The sequence below is a fragment of the Pagrus pagrus genome (assembly GCF_965226575.1).
Source record: "Pagrus pagrus genome assembly, chromosome: 6".
Lineage (NCBI taxonomy): Eukaryota > Metazoa > Chordata > Actinopteri > Spariformes > Sparidae > Pagrus > Pagrus pagrus.
Window position 1 is genome coordinate 20461245 of NC_140190.1, and position 18969 is coordinate 20480213.

Consider the following 18969-nt stretch of genomic DNA (forward strand, 5'->3'; position numbering starts at 1 on the left):
TTAATGGGGAAAGTAAGTCCTGGGGATTTCACTGATATCAAAAGCAGCCGGCGTGCTGAGGCAATTACATGACACAACTTAATTAATCATTTGACAATGAGGGGAAGGGCATTGTTTTAGATGATCGTTATGTGTTTAAGAGTTTTGCGCACACTCAAGGTTTCCCAATGATGCAAAGCGTGGTTCCCCATGTAAATGGGCGCTAAGCGATTACCATATGAAAGCAGCGCGCCCGACAACACCTGCCGACATCCTTGGAGCTGATGGAAATAAAAGGTCATCAAAGCGTGGGATTACAAGGTGACCACCAAGGAAAAGCTAATTGCAATGAATAATGGAAAGCTATTGTCAGGTAATTAGCAATTAAAACACTGCATTTTGAGTGTAACAGCAGTAGATACAGTCTGTCTTCCACGCCATATTTGTAATTATAGAGTCAAGAAACCAGCTTCATGAATGGAAGCATTTTCTGACTTTGAGGCACTAGTTAATTCAACACTTTAGCATATCAAAGCAACATTTCTTTACAATAAGATGGTTAAAGACGAATTTGTTCTACCAGGTTAACAACTAACAGCAACTTTGCAAAGTTTTTTCTTCACTCTATCGACTTTGTTACACGGAGCAGCTTAATGTGTCACATAATGTAATCAAAGGAGAAGTTACCGTCCCCAGTCATCAAGGCTGGCTAGCATAAACGAATACAGACAGAGCACGATCCTCCCTGTCTCACATTGGCCTATCTCCCTGCCACTCTGATTACAGGGAAGAAACGAAAAAAAAAGTTTGATCATTCCCAATTGCATTGTATTTTTTCCATTACACAAATATTTCCTTGCAGGTGTCATGGGGGTAAAACCTGAAGCCAGCAGTGCTCTGTGTCAAACATTAAACTAGTTAGAGATACAAAACGAAAGGCGAGCAAGGTGTGGGAGATTAAAAAAAGGAGTGTCTCAGAAAGGTGGTGATGGTTCAGAGGAAGAAATAGAAATGAAATGAATTCTTTTTTTTTTTCAAACGTTAACAAAGAAGTGTGGTCCTTTTGAAAACCGGAACATGTACATGAGCTGCTCACAAATTGTGCAGACCCCAGGGTCAAGGACAACTTGAGTGTAAGAAAATGAATTCCCAAGCACTAAAAAAGCCACTTAAGCAAGAATGTAGTGTTGATTTATTTCACAGTGTGAAGGGTCAACCCTCTGTGGCTCTGCATTGCTGGTGCATCGCCTGTGACTCAGGGACAGGTCTTAACAGACTTGACAGTCAGGCTTTTCCTCTTCAACATTCCCAGGTTGTCTCAAGGTATCAGACACTTAAATTTAATGCTTTTAGGACCCTTTTGAGCTAATTTTTCCCCCAAATTTAAGACAGATTTTTTGACAAATCATCTTATTATTCAGGCATTACAAGTAAGTATGAAGGTAAGTTGTAGTCCTGTGCAGAGGTAGGTTTTATGTAGGAATATGACTATTAGAGTGATTTAGGTATATCTACATTTTGCCAACAGGTAAGTGCAAGTATGAAGTGAGAAGACAGTGTTAGGCTCCGTGATAGGTAGAAAGGTTCGTAGCATCAGAAATTAGGACTTTCATGCAGAAGTATTTGATTCATTTTGACAAAAAGAAGTTAAAAGATGCATGAGAGGATTTAGCTAAAATGTGTGTGATAACTAAGACCTCATAAGTTTAAGATTATTTAATGACTTTTAAGTCCTAATATTCATTCAAGTTAAATTTAAAAATTATTGTTGAATCAAAAATTACATTTCTGTGTCCTGGAGGGTTAACTGTGCTATAAGGAAAAACCTTTTCAGATTTTTAACTCCTTTGGAAACAAGAACACACACAAAAAACACACAAAAAAATCCAATTTACATAGACTAAGAGCCACATTTGACCAAGAATGATTTTCATCACTTGCGACTCATCCATTAAATAGTATCTCTTGGTCTCTCGCCACTCACCCACCCTCCACCCTGACAGACATCTACTGCGTATCTAAATGGTAATAAAGCAGCATCTCAATACAATATCCTCACGCCTTCATTGCATATTGTTGGCTGCATATTGTTTTTCTTTTTGTGTCCTACTACGGTTACTGCTTGGGGTCCCGCAAAGCCCTGGCCAGTGGCTTTGTCAGGATGCTAAATGGAGGGCCGTGAGTTTAAAAACTTAAAGAGGCAGTGAAATATTAGCCAATGTGGGTGAGGAATGAGTGGCTGAGAACCGCGGCGTGTCAGTGTTTAATGGTCGGACTCGGATGCATATAAGTTAGTCCAAGCATGAAGGGCAGTGGGACGCTCGCGTGGAAACGATGTCCCCTCCCCTCCTTCCCATCCCTCCTCCCATCCACAGACACACGTTCACACACATACACACTCGTACTCTCACACCCCACCCACACAGCTTTTAAGCAGGGAGCCCATCAGAAACTTGTCATTTCTCTCATTCACTCCGACAGCCTTGAGACACAATGCAGACTTACCTCTGTGTTGTACACCCCATATATCAGGAAGATGAACAGGCCCTGCAAACACAGACAAAGAAAGAGAGAGAGGAAGGAAGAAAGAGAGAGAGAGAGAGAGAGAGAGGGCGAGAAAGAGGAGGACAAAGTTGTTACAGTTGTTTTCTCTCTTATCCTACAGTAAAAAACAAAAGCTCAAAAGTAATGAATGGAGCGACACGTATGGGTTAGGTTGATTCATACTCTATCTCGGCTTTGCAAAACTGAATTAGAGTGTTGTGAAAAGTAGTGAGAAAAGAAGCAGGATTTGAAAAGTACAACTTCTCCAAACTGGGCCACCTCCGTCAGGCTCAGCTTGTGTTTGTTTCGTCTACAATACTTGTGCTCCTCATTCCAGGCCCCACTAAGTCATCAAAGGCTCAAACCCAAGGTTCCACACTGCTTTATCGAAATAGAAAATCTCAAGTGCCCGTGTTCTGTCTGTGTTTTTCGACAAAGGGCCCAAGAATGCCATGCCCTTGGATGCATAAAGGCTGCACTTTTGGTCACAGAAAAAAAATATATTTTTCATTCCAATCCATTGTGGCATCCATTGAATGTACAAGCTGTGCATTCGCCTTCGGGCCATAATGTAATACTGTTGCCTCAAAGGAAACAGTGAGAACAACATTCTCAGAACACCGATTAAATAGTGCCACAAAAACATCTACAGAGAAAAATGAAAAGGCAAGTAAAATCCTATAAATTTCAAGGCTGATAGATACCGTAGATTCTTTGATAAGCCAACAGCACGTTGATGTGGCTCTAACTTCCACACACACACACACGCGCGCGCGCGCACACACACACACACACGCGCGCGCGCGCGCGCGCACACACACACACACACACACACACACACACACACACACACACACACACACACACACACACACACACACACACAACAAAAAAAACTTTTAAAAGTACATCATGCCCCTTTCACCGCTTAAAGTGTTTCTATGTTGCTTCATCTTTAAAAAAAGGTAAGGACACTTCCTGAGGACAGGCAGACAAAACCTGGTCAATGCATCAATCAAGTTGAGTTTGGAGCTTCCAATTTTTGCCTGCAGGGGATCTCAATGCATCACCATTGACAACATGATTTGGGGGCCCGTTCAGAGTGACAGGCCGACGGTGGCTGACAATGACGACCTCTAGCCCAAGCTACTGCCCATTCACCTGCTACTGGCTGCTCTCCTGTCCTCCAGGGACTGAATTGCCCTGTCGGCCTGTCAGGTAGCATCTTAGGACATCCATCCTCTTTAAAATGACAATTCTGCTGGTATCTGACATGCTGAAGACAACAGGCATAACAAGAGATCTGAAACCTATACATTTTATTTCTACTGCTTACCTACAATTGCATGTAATATGGGATACAACCTTATACAGTGTAGAATGTGATTAATTTAAAAGAAAAAAAAATTCTCAAATCAAAAAGGCTGCAGTTTGTTGTAAAACTGTTAAATTATAAGACTGCGAAAAAACGTTATCAGGGAGACTGCACACCAAAACACGTGTTAGTTCTCATAGAACTAACTAACTCCCATTCCACACAGCTGTAGCCTTTAGCATGGCCACACTTGATTTTCACCTTTTTTAATACTTTTTCAAAAGGTGTCAGTGTGAGGGCCATGTTGGTGTTGGTGATGAAAAATACGATGGGATTACGAGTTTTATTTTACTAGGGAGGGCCTTCGCCTCTCTATTGTAAAGATTGCTTAACAATCCCAGCAATTGTACAATGCAAATACAGCTGAGATGAGAGGCTTTCAAAACTCAAGTCCTGACTCATACTTTAACTCTCAAACTCCACTCAGCAAGTCACATTACTACACACAGTTCCTAGTGTTCAGTGATAAGAGGATGGTACTCCAAAAGAACAATCACAATGTAACACAATGTTTTGGCTGCAAAGACTACAAAGCCTTCTTTCATAAGCTGAACATATTAATGACAAAGCTGTTAGTCAAGTCTATAGGCAAGGTGATATATATTGTTTTATGGGCACTGGCATATTGGCTCCAAATGTTACCTGTTATCTAACTCCCTTTATTAAAACATTAAAATGCAGGGTGATTGTTCGGTCAGCTACAGGCCACTGTAGCTTAAAGAAACGGTAGGGCTGCAATGGTAGAAGGCTGACCTAAACACTCTCATAACATTACAAACTCAGACTTTGATTCACCAATTCCTACATGCTAATAGAGGCTATACTATATTATGTGATTCCTCTTACCAATCAGCTTTGCTCTGCCATACTTTTTTAATTTTTTAACTACATGGCGTATGATTTCAGCAAGCAGGACTCCATACAATCAAACAAACAAGGACAACATTTTAAGAAAAAGAATTAACTTAAAGCTGCCATTGAGGAAGCTGGCTCCTGTTTTGTATGTGATACAGGCTGACTGAATAATTAAGTAAGTATTTGATTGTTTCCAGAGTTCAAAGTCAAAAAGCAAATTATTCTAAGTACATATCACAAATAATTTGTAACAAAGGCACGGTATTGACCAGGATGTCAATGCAGTGCTAGTACAATGCTCACTGACAAACACTTAAAAGCACAAGCAAAGTATTGTATATAGAATTTTTTATGTTTGGAGAATACTCTTTTTTAACACACACACACTACGCACACAAACAGGCACAACCACATACAACAGACAGTGGGTGGTTAATTTGAAACACGTACCCTATTGTATTGCATTAGAATAGCAATTTCTAACTTACTGTTGCAATTTGATTATCATGTTTTTGATCATTCCTCTTATTTGTAATTAATCTTTTGTTGTGTACTAAACAAAGTGGGGAGAACATACTGTGCACATTAAGAAAAATGATCTATTAAAATATAATTGAGTTAAAAATAAGTGGTAGCACAACAATAATGATAGATTGTTTAAAATGTTAATTCATTAATATTCCCACTAAAAACAAACAGACAAAAAATGGGGCGCATTATTTAAATGCATGTGTGCTTTTCTAAACCCAGTCCTGGTTCTTTTGAACTCAGCAGCAAATGCTACAAATTTATGCAAAGAATGGTTGCAGTTGCTTTCAAAGTATTGCTATACTGTACATCAAACAAGGGAGCATAAATTAATTAGCATCCAGCTAATTAGGGAACAATTGTATGTTTAAAAAGTTAAAGCCAACAAACACTGTGTTTGACCAAAAACATTATCACCCAAGAGAGATGTACAATGGTGCAACACAAGTCAGAAAATAGGTTTTGTTTAAATTCACAAGAGTGTTCCTTCTTATCAGCTACCGAGAGCTTTGTCTGAGAAAGCAGAGAGAACACATTAAAGTCAGAGATCGATTTTTTCTACGAGAACTCAACATTAATTCTATTAAACAAGGATGCTGTGGTTCTTATCCTTTAACTGTTTACGACTGGCAGTTTGTGACATTGCCAACCTCCTTTTGGAAATGTACCACATTCTACCTCTGCTGTCCTTGTAACTCTATCTTCCTAAAAGCATCAACTAAGTGCATAGAATTTTTAAGGTGATCCATCAACCACTGGTAATACTTGTAATATATGCTTTATTCAACCATTTGTGTAAGTGTGTCTACTTAATAGCTTCAACTTATGTGTTTATGTCAAATTAATTAAACAAGCTTATTTTCCTCGAATGCCAAAAGCTAAAGATCTTTGGTAAAAATTTGTTTTTATATCCTATCTATTTAGATGGACAGCTTTTGCATTATTAGATAAAATGTAGCTTGAATTTCCATTTTCAGTTAACTGCATCAGTTCCCAGTGAGCAGAACTGATTGGAGGCCTCTCACATATTCAGCCAAGTGAATGAGCACGTAGAAGCTCAGTGTTTAGCTGAAGGATATTTTCCACAGAATATAAAGCTGTTGATGGATGTACTTGTAGCTGCCAGGATTGAGCCGGTGACCTTTCAGTTACCATTATTATGTTGAAGTTGTCAAGACAGTGGCAGCTAAAAACCAACAAATAACAGGCAGCAAGTGATATTTTTTCACTAATGTAAAGTTGCACAATCTTTTAAGCACATTTCTCATACAAAATGCAAATGTGCTTTTTGTAAAACCTATAAAATACTGAAGGCTATTTCAATCTGCTGCAAACTTTTACAAAATCGAGAACATGATGGATAATAGATTCAAGCCCTATTAACAAATTCTGCTGTACCTTGCAGCGTGTACACTTCTTCTGTGGGTTTTTATTTCTACCAGTATGATTTTAACATCCCTGCGATAGTAAAGGTTTCAAGACACACATCCAAGTATGAAAGTTAAAAACTGTAATCACTGGAACTAGTAATTTCAGCAAATTGTATTTGTATTTACTCCATAGAAAAAAATGCTTTCATTAATTAATTAAATTAATTAATTAAACACCTCCATATATAACTAGACCTGTGTTATGCAAGTTATGCCATTTTTCCACTCGCACTTTTGGGCGCGCCGAGTCAAACCGAGCCGCACTGATTTGCTTTTCCATCACCAGTTTTCACCAAGCTGCGAAGCCTCACGACTGTGACCAACCCACCCACATACACAGCATGTTGTAACGCAGCGAGTTAACGTTACCGCCTCTAACCTGAAGCTGCAACCAATTAAAAGACACCATGGCAACCGATATAGGCGACACATCAACTGCACTCGAACCCCCTCCTGCTTCTCTGAAATCACCAGTGTGATTCCAGGTGAGTTATGTCAACAACATTTGCGTTGTCGATAACAAAAAAATTCACAGTTTGTAAGCTATGCTATGCACGTGTAGCATACACGTCCACAGGTAACAAGACAAATATGGCAGGACATCTCCACAGGCATCATAAAGAAGTAGAGCTAACTGAGAAAACAACATCGTTAACACAGGCAACTCTTCTGTCCTCATGTAGACCTAAACCTCCACAAAATTCAGCTCATGCTAAAGCAATAACTAGTGCTATAAGGGTATTTGTAGCATCAGACATGCAACCTTAATCAGTGATGGAAAACCCTGGATTTAAGCATTTAATTGGCGAACTAGACCCACGCTACGAAATGCCAAGCAGGTCGCATCTTACCACAAAGGTGTTGCCCTCTATGTATGATAATGTGAAGGAAAGAGTTATTGGAGGTCTAAGCAGTGCAGATTCAGTGGCCTTAATGACAGATTGCTGGATCTCCAGAGCAACACAGAGCTACATGACCATCACAACACACTACAGTGCACCTTGCAGTTGTATACATCTGTGCACCAGTCAAGTTGCTGTTCCAAAGCTATGACAATGAATAAGTGCATATAAAAGTTTGTAACTTCATAATTTCATCCTGTTAGAACATTACACAAAATTCTAACATAATTACCATATGAATTGTTGTGTGTGTTGTGTAATGGCAAAAAGTATCTTCTGTATGGTCACAGGGACCTTGGCCTTTGACCACCAAATTCTAATCAGTTTATCCTTGAGTCTAAGTGGATGTTTGTGCCAATTCCCTCAAGGTGTTCTTGAGGTTAAACTTTCACAAAGGGGACGGACAGCTAGACGACTGGATATAAGGACAGACAACCTGAAACCATAATCCCTCTGGCCACGGCTATCGCCGGCGCTGAGGCGTAAAAAGAGTGTCAGCATTAGCAAACTTCATCCTTGCATATATAATGCATAGGACTGTCACGATAGTCAATAAATCAATTAATCGTACAATAAATTAAAATGAGCTCGACAATTTTGCCGGCCTCGATAATTTCCATTTTAATGCTTGTTTGTTTTCCTCATGTCTCTCACTAGATCCCTCTTGTCAGTCACTAGCCTCATTCACACAGCTGTTTGCATGCGGGGATCCAGCGCCAATTCTCCGCATCCGCCTTTGTGTTAAAGTTTCAGATGCGACAAGGGGTGAAATTTCGCCTCCAGAGGTAGTATCAGAGGCGCAGTATTGTCGAACTGAGCCGGCGGCGCGGAGCGAGGGTGTGTCGATCTGATGGTGTTGGTGTCTGATAACTGTACAGATCCTTCACTCAACAAAATAAAGATAAATGTCCCACAAAGCAACGTTACAGGACCAAACAACTGTAACGTAGTAACTGGTCGTGTCTTTGGCAACTTATATGAGGAAAATAATACCGCAGTTATTCATGGAGAAGTGTCTGTCAGCCTGTCGGTCCGACCGACTCTTCGTCACATTTCTGCCCGAAAAACAGCGTCTGTCCCCGGCAGAAAACTTTAACTCACCAAGTGTTTGTTGTTGGCTGACGGTCAGCCCTCCCGACTGAGACTTAATGAACTTCGTGAACTCCGCGAGTGAAATAGTCAGACAGCGTCCTGTTTACTGATGGCGATTATGTAAGCTAATTATGCAAATTATAGAAAAACGTAACTTTGTCACTTTCCAGGATGTTTGGTGGGTCAGGATCTCAATCACAGCACATTATAACAGCATCATAAGATTATAAACAGAGAGCTGGTGCATGTTTAGATTAACAGGAGGACACGGCGAAACACATCATCGCGTGTACCGTCACGCCGCCGCATCACTACAGACAATGGTGCCAACATTGTTGCTGCAATAAGGAATCTTGGCTGGCCACAACCTCCATCTTTATTTATTTTGGATATTTAAAATGTCTTCTTCACATTCCAATGTTAAATATTCTTTAGAAATGAAGGTTTATTGATCTTTGAAAGGGTGTACTTGCATTATTATGCCATTATCATTATATTAGTTGAAAAATGGTCTCAAAGCGACAATATTATTGTTTATCACAATAATTTCTAGGACAATTTATCATCCAGCAAAATTTGTTATCGTGACAGGCCTAATAATGCAGTCGCAAAATCTCCACAACAAGCCTGGCTTTGAACGCCAACAAATGCTGTTAAATCCCATACATCAGCCCAGAGCTTCCACATGAACTGTAAAGTCCGTATTTTGACAGTGAACACAGTGTAGCAGTATCTCCATATCCTCTCAGTGTTAGTGGCGCCACCTTTTTTCTGTGTTACAAATCCTCAGTCAAAAATGTCTCTGTATTTAACCCCTTCCCTTAACTTTCAGCACTCCTATTTCTCCATCTCCATCAACCTCCCAAATGTGTGAAGTTAGCGAGCGCAGCACTGGCAGGTAAAAATCTCAGAAAACAGCAAGTTTATGACATTGTCCTTGGGAAAGAAATTTTCAATGTAAAGATATGAAAACTATGATTAAGGAGGAAGTGTGGTGTCCTGGCAAGGAGAGAGCGACTGGCAGGGCAGCTTTCTCTTTCTTGCCAGAATATATTGCTGCTGTCAGCTTAGCGATCCCTTTTGGGGATAAAAATTTAACATGAGGTATAACCATAGGTGATATAATGAATTTTGTGTAATACCAACAAATGGTAAGTACAGTGGGTGTTTTGAAGCATAATTCCTTTATTTCAATCTAGCATATTTCCAAAAAATATTGCCAATGTGCATAGACGGATTACCGCATGGGCAAAGTGGGCGCGTATAAGATTAAATCAGTAATGTGTGATGACACAATGACGTACACTGGGGGTCAAACGTACAGTGCGTTTTCAAAATGGAGAAGCGGGCGCTCAGTGGATCAGCTAAACGAAAACAAAGGAAAGAAAAAGAAGCCAAAGATGCCGCTTTGATGCAGCAAATTCCATCCATCTCAACATTTTTCACCAGAAAAGTGAGGCAAGATGATGGTATTCATAGCAGCGGTGCCAGTACTACAACTCACCAGGATGACCTGCAGGATGCTAACACTGCTAGCTCAAGTTCACCGGAGACGTTTGGTAGTGGTGGAGCGGCGCTGCCTCTTACGGACACCGTAGCGGACAATGCTAGCAGTACTACGGTGGGCAGCAGCCAGGCGGCCGAGCCAGGTCGAGTCTAGCTCCCAATAGCTTTCCTAAACACTGTGGTTTTTACACCTCCAACGCTGTGTTTGTGTTAAAGGAGGAGTACATGTAGCAAAAGAGTGCTTACAAGTTTCTGAATGTAATAGTAAAACAACGACATACATATCATGCAGTTTTCGATGACTAATTCTACTGCTAGAGCAGTTCTTATCAATCCTGGTCCTGGGGGCACCCTGTCCTGTATGTTAAAGATGTTTCCAGAGCCTCAACACACGTGATTCAAATGAATGGGTCTCTATCAAGTTTCAGCAGAGCTTGCTGACGATCTGATCATTTCAAGCAGTATAATCCACCATTGTATTCATTTTTTTGAGTTTCCATATTTCCAGTATTTACCACAGTGAAAGTGTGAAAGCAGGGAGCAAAGATGAATATGCAGGGTGATAAGCTCTGCCAGCAAGTTGACCCGAATGTCGATCCCTATGCAGTTAGACACAATAGCTGTGTCAGACTTCCTTTCTGTGTGGTTATACGGTGTATTTAAGTCTGTATTGGAAGTCCCTACCATGACTAACACTATGTAATCATTTCATCAGCGCCACTAATCAAAAGAAATGTTACACTCATGTCAGGGCTGAAGCCAACTATGGTCACATCCAATAATATCTCTTTAATTTCAATCCAGCGGTGCGGGATTGTAACTGAAGGCAATTTTTCGCAAAGGCTAAGCCCTTTTACTCTCTCAACAAGAAACATTAATAAAGCCACTTTACACAGGGGCTTTGGCTTGAGCCTGTATGCATGTGCCCTTCTGGTGCAAAGTTATTCTGTTCAGTAATGCCTTAATGGTGCTTCCTCCATTGGTGCAGTACATTTATTTCCATATATGGCTCTTAAAAAAAGTTTCTATTTACGCTATGTTGAATCATGACTGCCCTGCATTGCATTTGGTTAGTATGACAATACAGTTCGCAGTAATACTGAAAATAAATTCAGTCATTACAAACATTAGGGGTGAAAAATTAACTGATATGAATCGGAAATTGGTTTTACAGTTAAAGATACGACTACAGGGATTTGCGGACCTCTGGCTCGATCTGTAAATGTACTGTGGACTGGTCAATGGCCCAAATTTAAAGTTATGAATCGGTTGAGTGAAGCTGTGATGCTGCTACTTCTTCACAGCATCTTCAAACTCTCATAAAAGTTCAAAACAATGCTAATAAAGCTAGCACTATCAAGAACACGCAAGACAAAGACAAGGAGATTCAAACTTTTTCCAGCCACAATTTAGCCACAACTCGGCGAGGTTTAAGGTAATCATGGCATCTATAGCCCCCGTTTTATTGGTACGACTTGTCTGCTTTTGAACATGTTGCTATCATTAGCTGTATTCTGTGACTGCTGGTAGGACTGCACACTGTATACTGTCATTGTCTATTGAATTGAACCATACTGCACACTGTTTACTGTCTACTGACAATTGCTGCACAGTGCACAGTTAAGTTATTCCAACTTTTGAGCTTGTTATCAGTAGTAAACATTTGTCTGATTGTTAATCATAGGTGTGATTTTATACACTGATTATTACTAGGAAGGAGAGGATACAGACAGTCAGGGACATCCAGTTCAGAGAGGTCCAATGCAGAAAGATTCACTTCAAACAGACCCTGCTCATGGAGAACCAGACAACAGGATAGTTGTTCTTCAAATCCAGGATGAGACAACAGCTGTGTTTTTTTATACACCGAGGTTAAGATAAAGATATACATAAAAGTAAGAAAAATACATAGATACATACAATTCCCTGGTCTTCTGAAATATCTATTTGAATCGTCCAAAATTAAAAAAGAATCCTTCTCTGAATCGTATTGTAGCCCATACATCTAGATACGTATCGAATCATCTTATAAGGCCGAGATGCACACCCCAAACAAACATACAATGTTAGAAAATGGAGTCATTGTGGCAAGTCTATAATGTCAACACTTTCACAACCTTTCACAAAAGAGTGTGTATTTGCTTACTTTCATATAGTAATTTTAAACCATATGTTCCATGCAGTTTTTAGGAGGAACATTAAGTGATTTATAGTTATTTAATTCTACATCAAAAATCTAAATAGATATACTTTTCACAAATTAATCTTTCAATTGGACCGACAGCTTTCTTTCAAGCAGCTGAAGACCACAACTTCCATAATTTTAGAGAATTCCAGGCTTCAGTGTCACCCAGTGCCAATAATGGGAGGTATTCGAACACGACGTCAAATATCTCAGCCTAAATTCAAACACACAGAGACACTTTTCACAAATAGAGCTATCTGCATCCCCACTTGGCAAAAAAGGGGGAGGAAAATTTCTGCCCTCACACCTGGTAATCATTACGGAAATGAGAGACAGAAGAGGTTAAAACGCTGTGATGGGGGGAAAAGAAAAGAAATTCACACTTCTACACTGGGACTTGCTAATGTCTCTGACCCCTCCACGCATAAACAGTTTAATTAACATGTATACATAACTTTCACTTTAACTGCTCATGGCATGTCAAATCAAAGTGTCTGTCAAAGCTGTGAAACAGGGAGTTGATACTTTGCAGGTCCTCAGTTCAAATCCAGCTCTGTGTAACTGCTCCAGCTGGCCAGAAAAGCTGGCAATAAGACACCAAGGCAGACAGACAGATAGACAGGCAGGTAGACGGGCAGCCCGCCACTCTGTCAGTTTGATGAGGTAAACACCTCCCAATAAAAGCTTTGACACCAAGCTAAGCATTGCTAAACTCAAGCGCGAGGAAAGACAGTATGATGTTTTCAGTGGACAAACAAAAAGCAAATAAAACTTGATTGGTGAATGAAGTTGTGATTGACCATACACACATTCAGGAAAGACTGGAGCAATACCGTGCTGTTCAAATAAATATGAACATGCATGATGATGCATCACTGTAATAATGTGTTTATGAACTGTCACCACATTCCAAATTACAAGTTAGCTTGAGCAATCCCACAATTGGGAATGCTCTAAATTTTCAAAGAGACAAATTTCTTCAGTCAAACTGAAATTTCATCTTTGGTTTATGGTTAATTTGAACCCCAATATTTGTGCATTCAAAAGTTTACATTGCTGGCAAATTTACAAACAAATCCATAGTCTTGCTACACTGGGATTGGTTGCAAGTGTTTTACAATACAAAGGCCATAATATCCATCCAGTATCATTAACCTATTTATTCAGTTCTCGATGACGTATTACAGTATACAGTATTGTTTGTGTGTGAGGGTGGGGTTGGGGTCATAGTTTTCTTCCTGTTTCCATCCTGTTGTACATTAATAGGAAAATTGGATCAGTTATTCTTTGAGAAGAGCTATTAGGACTCTCCCTGTTTCTTTCCCACATACACACATCCAGTCAGTTGGGCTGTCACATTGAGGAGGGGACCCCCGAGCCAGGGTGTAAAGCTACAGAGGTAAACTGAGAGTGTGTACACACACATAAACAGGCACACACTGAGGCCGGCAGCAACACCAGTACTGCGTGTGTGTGTGTGTGTGATGGCTCAGGAGAGGAGGGAGAGTTATTAGCTTAGCCCTGAACCACCTACTTAATATAGGGGCCGGCGGTGATTGCTAACAGAGCCTGGCAGAGGTGACAGCTTTTGGCCCTGCTTGAGGAAATCCAATTGAAAAGCAGCCAAGAGGAACAACAACCCCGAAACAGATGTTGCTCGCTACCACTGGCGCAACTTGGGTACACACAACCCAGCGGCAACAAACTGCGATGGCAAATCTGACACACAAACACACACCCAGTGGACACAAAGTGGAGTGCGCACACATATACTGTAGAGCCGCATGAAACTGTACAATAATTGCAGGTTCAAAATGGGAAAAAAGCAACACCAAAAATGTCCATAAACACATAAGCTGTACAAGATGCAAACAGGCAATAATTTGTAACACTCACTCCTGGTGCTGTTTCTAGTATTTGCATTACAATTGGCATGTTTCTAATGGGACCTTCATCCTGATTTTTGTATTATTGATGTTTCAGTCCAGTCTTTTTTTATTTATTAAAACATGCTAAAACATCTCCAAATGTTTGTTTGTTTGTTTTTTTTGTTTTTTTTTATGAATAACAATATAATAAGCTCTAAAGGCCCTCATAAAGAGTATTTTTGTCAGTGCTGTCAGTTTGATCATACTTGCAAAATGGTGGCAAGCAGTGCTGTGTCTAAAAATAGCATGATACAATACAACTTGAATTACATTCAAAACAGTTATTAAAATAAAATAACATCATACAGGTTAAGTGTAACACACTCACACTCACCTAACGATAAGCAGACCTACTGGGCATTTCCCTCCAGTTTAAGCATGGTTTAAGGATCCATAAACGCCATCATTTCAAGGTTAGTAAGGAGGGTTTATTTCATGGCGGAGCACAAACCACCCTGGCAGCTAACCCCAAAATGGAATTAAGAGGGAAAGTTAAAAAAACAAAACAAAAAAAATCAGGGAAGAGTTTGTAAGTCTGTTAAAAACATCTATATTGAGCGGGGTCCAAAACAAAACATTTTCCACCAGAGAATAGACCCACCCAACCATCTATCCATCCATCCCTCTTCTTTTCTTTTTTTTTTTAACATCTCTGGCAGGGCATTTCAGTGAAAACATAACACGCAAGCCCTGAAATCATTACAGCCCCTTGCTCCAATATTAATTGAGTTTGGCAAGGCTGACCATGCCTCAGTCATAATAACATTCATTTATTTTTTTCTATTGCCGCTACTGCAAAAGAGTAAGGAGGAGAGGGGGAAGAAGGGAGAAACAGAGAGAGAGAGAGAGAGAGAGAGAGAGAGAGAGAGAGAGGGGGGAAAATGGGCTAAGATCAATTCTGACATATCTTTATTGCCAGTCGATGACAAATGACAGCACATTTGCCATTGCTCTGGCATTGTGTCAGTGTATGTCATATCGATTTTATATCAGACGGACAAATGTTATTGATGAAGCGCCCAAGTAACAGATGAGCACTCCATTTTACTTGTTTTAACGTTTAACTACAACCAGAATGTGGGGGGCGAGAGAGTGACAGACTTGTCAAGTGGATCTTTCCATTCGCTAATACGCATTATTTTTTATTTTTTTTTGTCTTTAAAATTGACTAAATTCAGAGGCGTTTACACCAATCGGGCCTGTTGGGAGTGGGTAACTACACCCTGAACCTGATCACACTGCACACATGTGGTAATGTAACGGGGGGGGTGGTAAAGAGAGCACGAGAAAGAGAGTGAACTGTAAACAAACTAGCTTTTAAACAAGACAATTTAGGGTTGCGTGTCTAAGGCGCCAAGCAAAACACAGCCATGGAAAACTGATACAAACTTTTAACACATGGGTCAAAGCAGAAGTCTTTGAACTGGTGGGGGAAAGCACGCTGCCAGTGCAGAGAGCTGTTTAATTAAAAATACTTAGGTATCCAATGGGCCTTTCCGCGGCGCCCCCTTGTCAAATTGTATGTGATCCTGCTGTCAATCTCACTGGGTGTTTTCTAATTGCATAGTTTTCCATTGACAGTGAGGAAAAAATGTTGGCAGAGACGTCCTGAGAAACAGCAGCTGGGGATTGGGTTTGGTTTATAGGAACTGCACAAATGGACACACATGCGTATTCTTGAATAAACGTACATACGTACACATGCTCTTTTGTACTGTACATAAAGTGCTCGAGTTACTGACAGACATATGCACTGTACATACACATATAGTATTTATGGATATAGTATCAGTGTATTCACATACCATAGATATCATACAAATTATGGCTGTCAAAGTTAACGCGATAATAACGCGTTAACGCAAATTCCCCTTCCTCTTAACAAATTCTTTCAAATTTTTGAACGCGCAATTAACGTACACACGTTATGACCCTCGACCTGCCCCGTAGTTTGGGAAATCAGGAATCGATGCAGTAGTAACATTGTGGATAGCAAGTAGAAACAGAGCTCCTTTAGCAGAAATGGATAAAGATAAGGGTCTTTTGAATGGAAGCTTCAGCTTCAATAGTGTGGAACGGAAATGCCTGGACAACTCTACATGCGACAAACTTTCAACAGCAATAGCTAAATGGGTGGCTATAGCTTGCAGTCCGATTAACATTGTTTAGCTGACCTTAACAAAGTTGGACACTACGTTGGACACTACTTACCTTTTTGAGCATGCAGTATCTTTGAGGTTATTCTGGAGAATATTCTGACAGTATTTGTCATTGTTTTGGATTGCTGCAATAATAATAAACATACATTTGTTTAAAGCAAGCATTTTGTCCACTCCCATATTGATAAGAGTATTAAAAACTAAGAACAGATTAAAAATGTGTGATTAATTTGCGATGAATTGCAAGTTAACTATTGACAATCACGCGATTAATCGCGATTAAATATTTTAATCGATTAACAGCCCTCATACAAATACAATATAGCATTCAGATATATGAATACAAATCTATTCACAAACACTTCAACTCTGATACACAACTTGATGATCAATTGCTCACATCAAACAGCGGCAAAGTCCAACATTTGTTCCCAGATACGGGCTATGATGCAAACATGCACACATTCAACAGGCACACTTGCACATACAAATCATGTGTGCACACTCCATTATCACCTTAACTTACACACATGCAGATAAACCTACAAATACATGCTTGTGCATCCACAGTTTTATTTAAGTACCTGAAATCTTTCACTTGTACACCTGCATTTCCTACTACTTCTCATTTAACAATCAGTGTGCACAAATTACAAAATTTATGCCAACATTATATTTTGCACTGCAGTATACAGTGGCATGCACGCTGCAGGTATCCAGCAAAGGGTAAACCAGCAGTGCTAAAGCAACATCCAAGTGGCATCAAAACTGTATGAGAAAGAGATGGTAGAGGGGACAAGGACAAATGAAATAACAGTTTTGACCTGAATTTAAAGTGATTTCTAATGAGAGAGAGCAACTTGCCCGCTGCTAACACTACTGGTTGTAGGCTGTAGACAGATGTGTGTTACATTTGTGACAAATGGTAACTGTCATTTTCACTAGGCTGTGAGAAGCTTCACTGGCAAGGCATAACACACAATATCCCCCCAAAGATACCAACTCTAGCACAGGCACCCTTCACTGTCTTCCCTCAAAAAACCACACAAATGTTGGTGTTAAGAATGCACAACCCAGGCAAAGGTAAAGTTTCCAGGAATCAAACTCAGGTTTCTGTGATGGTGGGTGAGAAATTGTCCGTGCACTACCTGTACGCCAACAGAGCCTCAGCTTGCTAATTTTCTATGCAAGTGTGCCTAACCTGTGGAAAAAAATATGCAGAACAATGTTTTTTGCATCAAGAGTGTGTGCTTTGCTAAGGGAACAATGGTATGTTTACCCTTGGCACATTCTTTTGAGCACATGTGCAATGTGTCCAGTATTCATATGCATACATTCATAGACATGAAAACAAATTTAAAATCACCTGGTAGACGCATGTGCACACACAAAGACAGACAAACACACACACACACGCACGCACGCACGCACGCACATCTTACGCCGCATACAAAGTAACATTGGAACAGAATAACCAAAATTGCACCGCTGACAAGACTGTTGCAGTGCCCTTGACTAACAGTGACAAATGGATGCAATATGCAAAGTCTGAACAAGTTGCTTTTGGGTACAAAATAGGAAAAAAGATTGCTCCAGTTACCATTATGGGATGCTTTTGCTCTCCTGTTTGCCAGCTGAGGTGAGCCGAGCTGAGGTTAATGACATGTGTCAAGATCAAAAGTGTGTAGGTGAGTGTGTGAGATGTGTGTCCATAAAGGCATGTGAGAGAGAGAGAGTGAGCATGAGCACAAGAGAGACAAAATAAAGAGAATCTTTCACTCATTTTGTGGTTTGAACTGTCAATGGGTCTCATGATGCGTCATTGTGCTGTATCCACGACCTTGTATTTGTTGGCAATGTAAATGACAAGAGATACATTATTTGGATATGAAAAAATTATGCACTTTTACACGATACAAATTCTTTCTTAATGTGAACCGTAATATTATCCTTTAATAAGGTGTGTACCTGTCACAAAGGGATTTTTTTAAAGATATCTGCAAAATAAAACCTTTAAAAAGTAAAAATTATACTCAAACATATGTTTCATCCTCAAAACCTCTTGAGCCAAAAGTTACACTACTGTATTTTTTTCCTGCATAATGAGCTACAGATAGAATAAAAAGGTTCTTGGGATTAAAATGAATTCAAACAGTCAGAAAAGATTTAAATCAAAATGTAGCTTTAGCTTATAAAAACTACGAATGAAAGACGAATTTCCAAAAATGTACAAACTGAAAAAGGATTTGAAATAACCTTGTCTCTGTGTGCGAGTATGTGAGAGAGTGTAACATTTGGGTCGTATGTGAAGTGTCTGTCTGTGTTCATGTATATGTCTGATAAACCCACTTCTGTGCATCTCTGTATCCATGTACTTGTGTGTGCGTACATAGAAGTGTGCACGTGCTACAGCTCCACCGTGGTGGCAGGGTGTATCCATCATGATAAACCGGCAGACTCGGCAACTGTCAAATGCAATCACACTT

At 39.9% G+C, this 18969-nt stretch overlaps 1 protein-coding gene across 3 annotated transcripts in view; it reads right to left on the reverse strand.

Annotated features, from left to right (window-relative positions):
• Nucleotides 1-18969, reverse strand: part of LOC311258790 (adhesion G protein-coupled receptor D2) — a 97011-nt gene that overhangs the window by 46401 nt on the left and 31641 nt on the right. For all 3 annotated transcript variants that reach the window (XM_084355380.1, XM_084355381.1, XM_084355379.1), the window contains one exon: nucleotides 2485-2526. In XM_084355380.1, the coding sequence (XP_084211506.1) occupies nucleotides 2485-2526 (42 nt within the window). The remainder of the gene's footprint in view (nucleotides 1-2484; nucleotides 2527-18969) is intronic.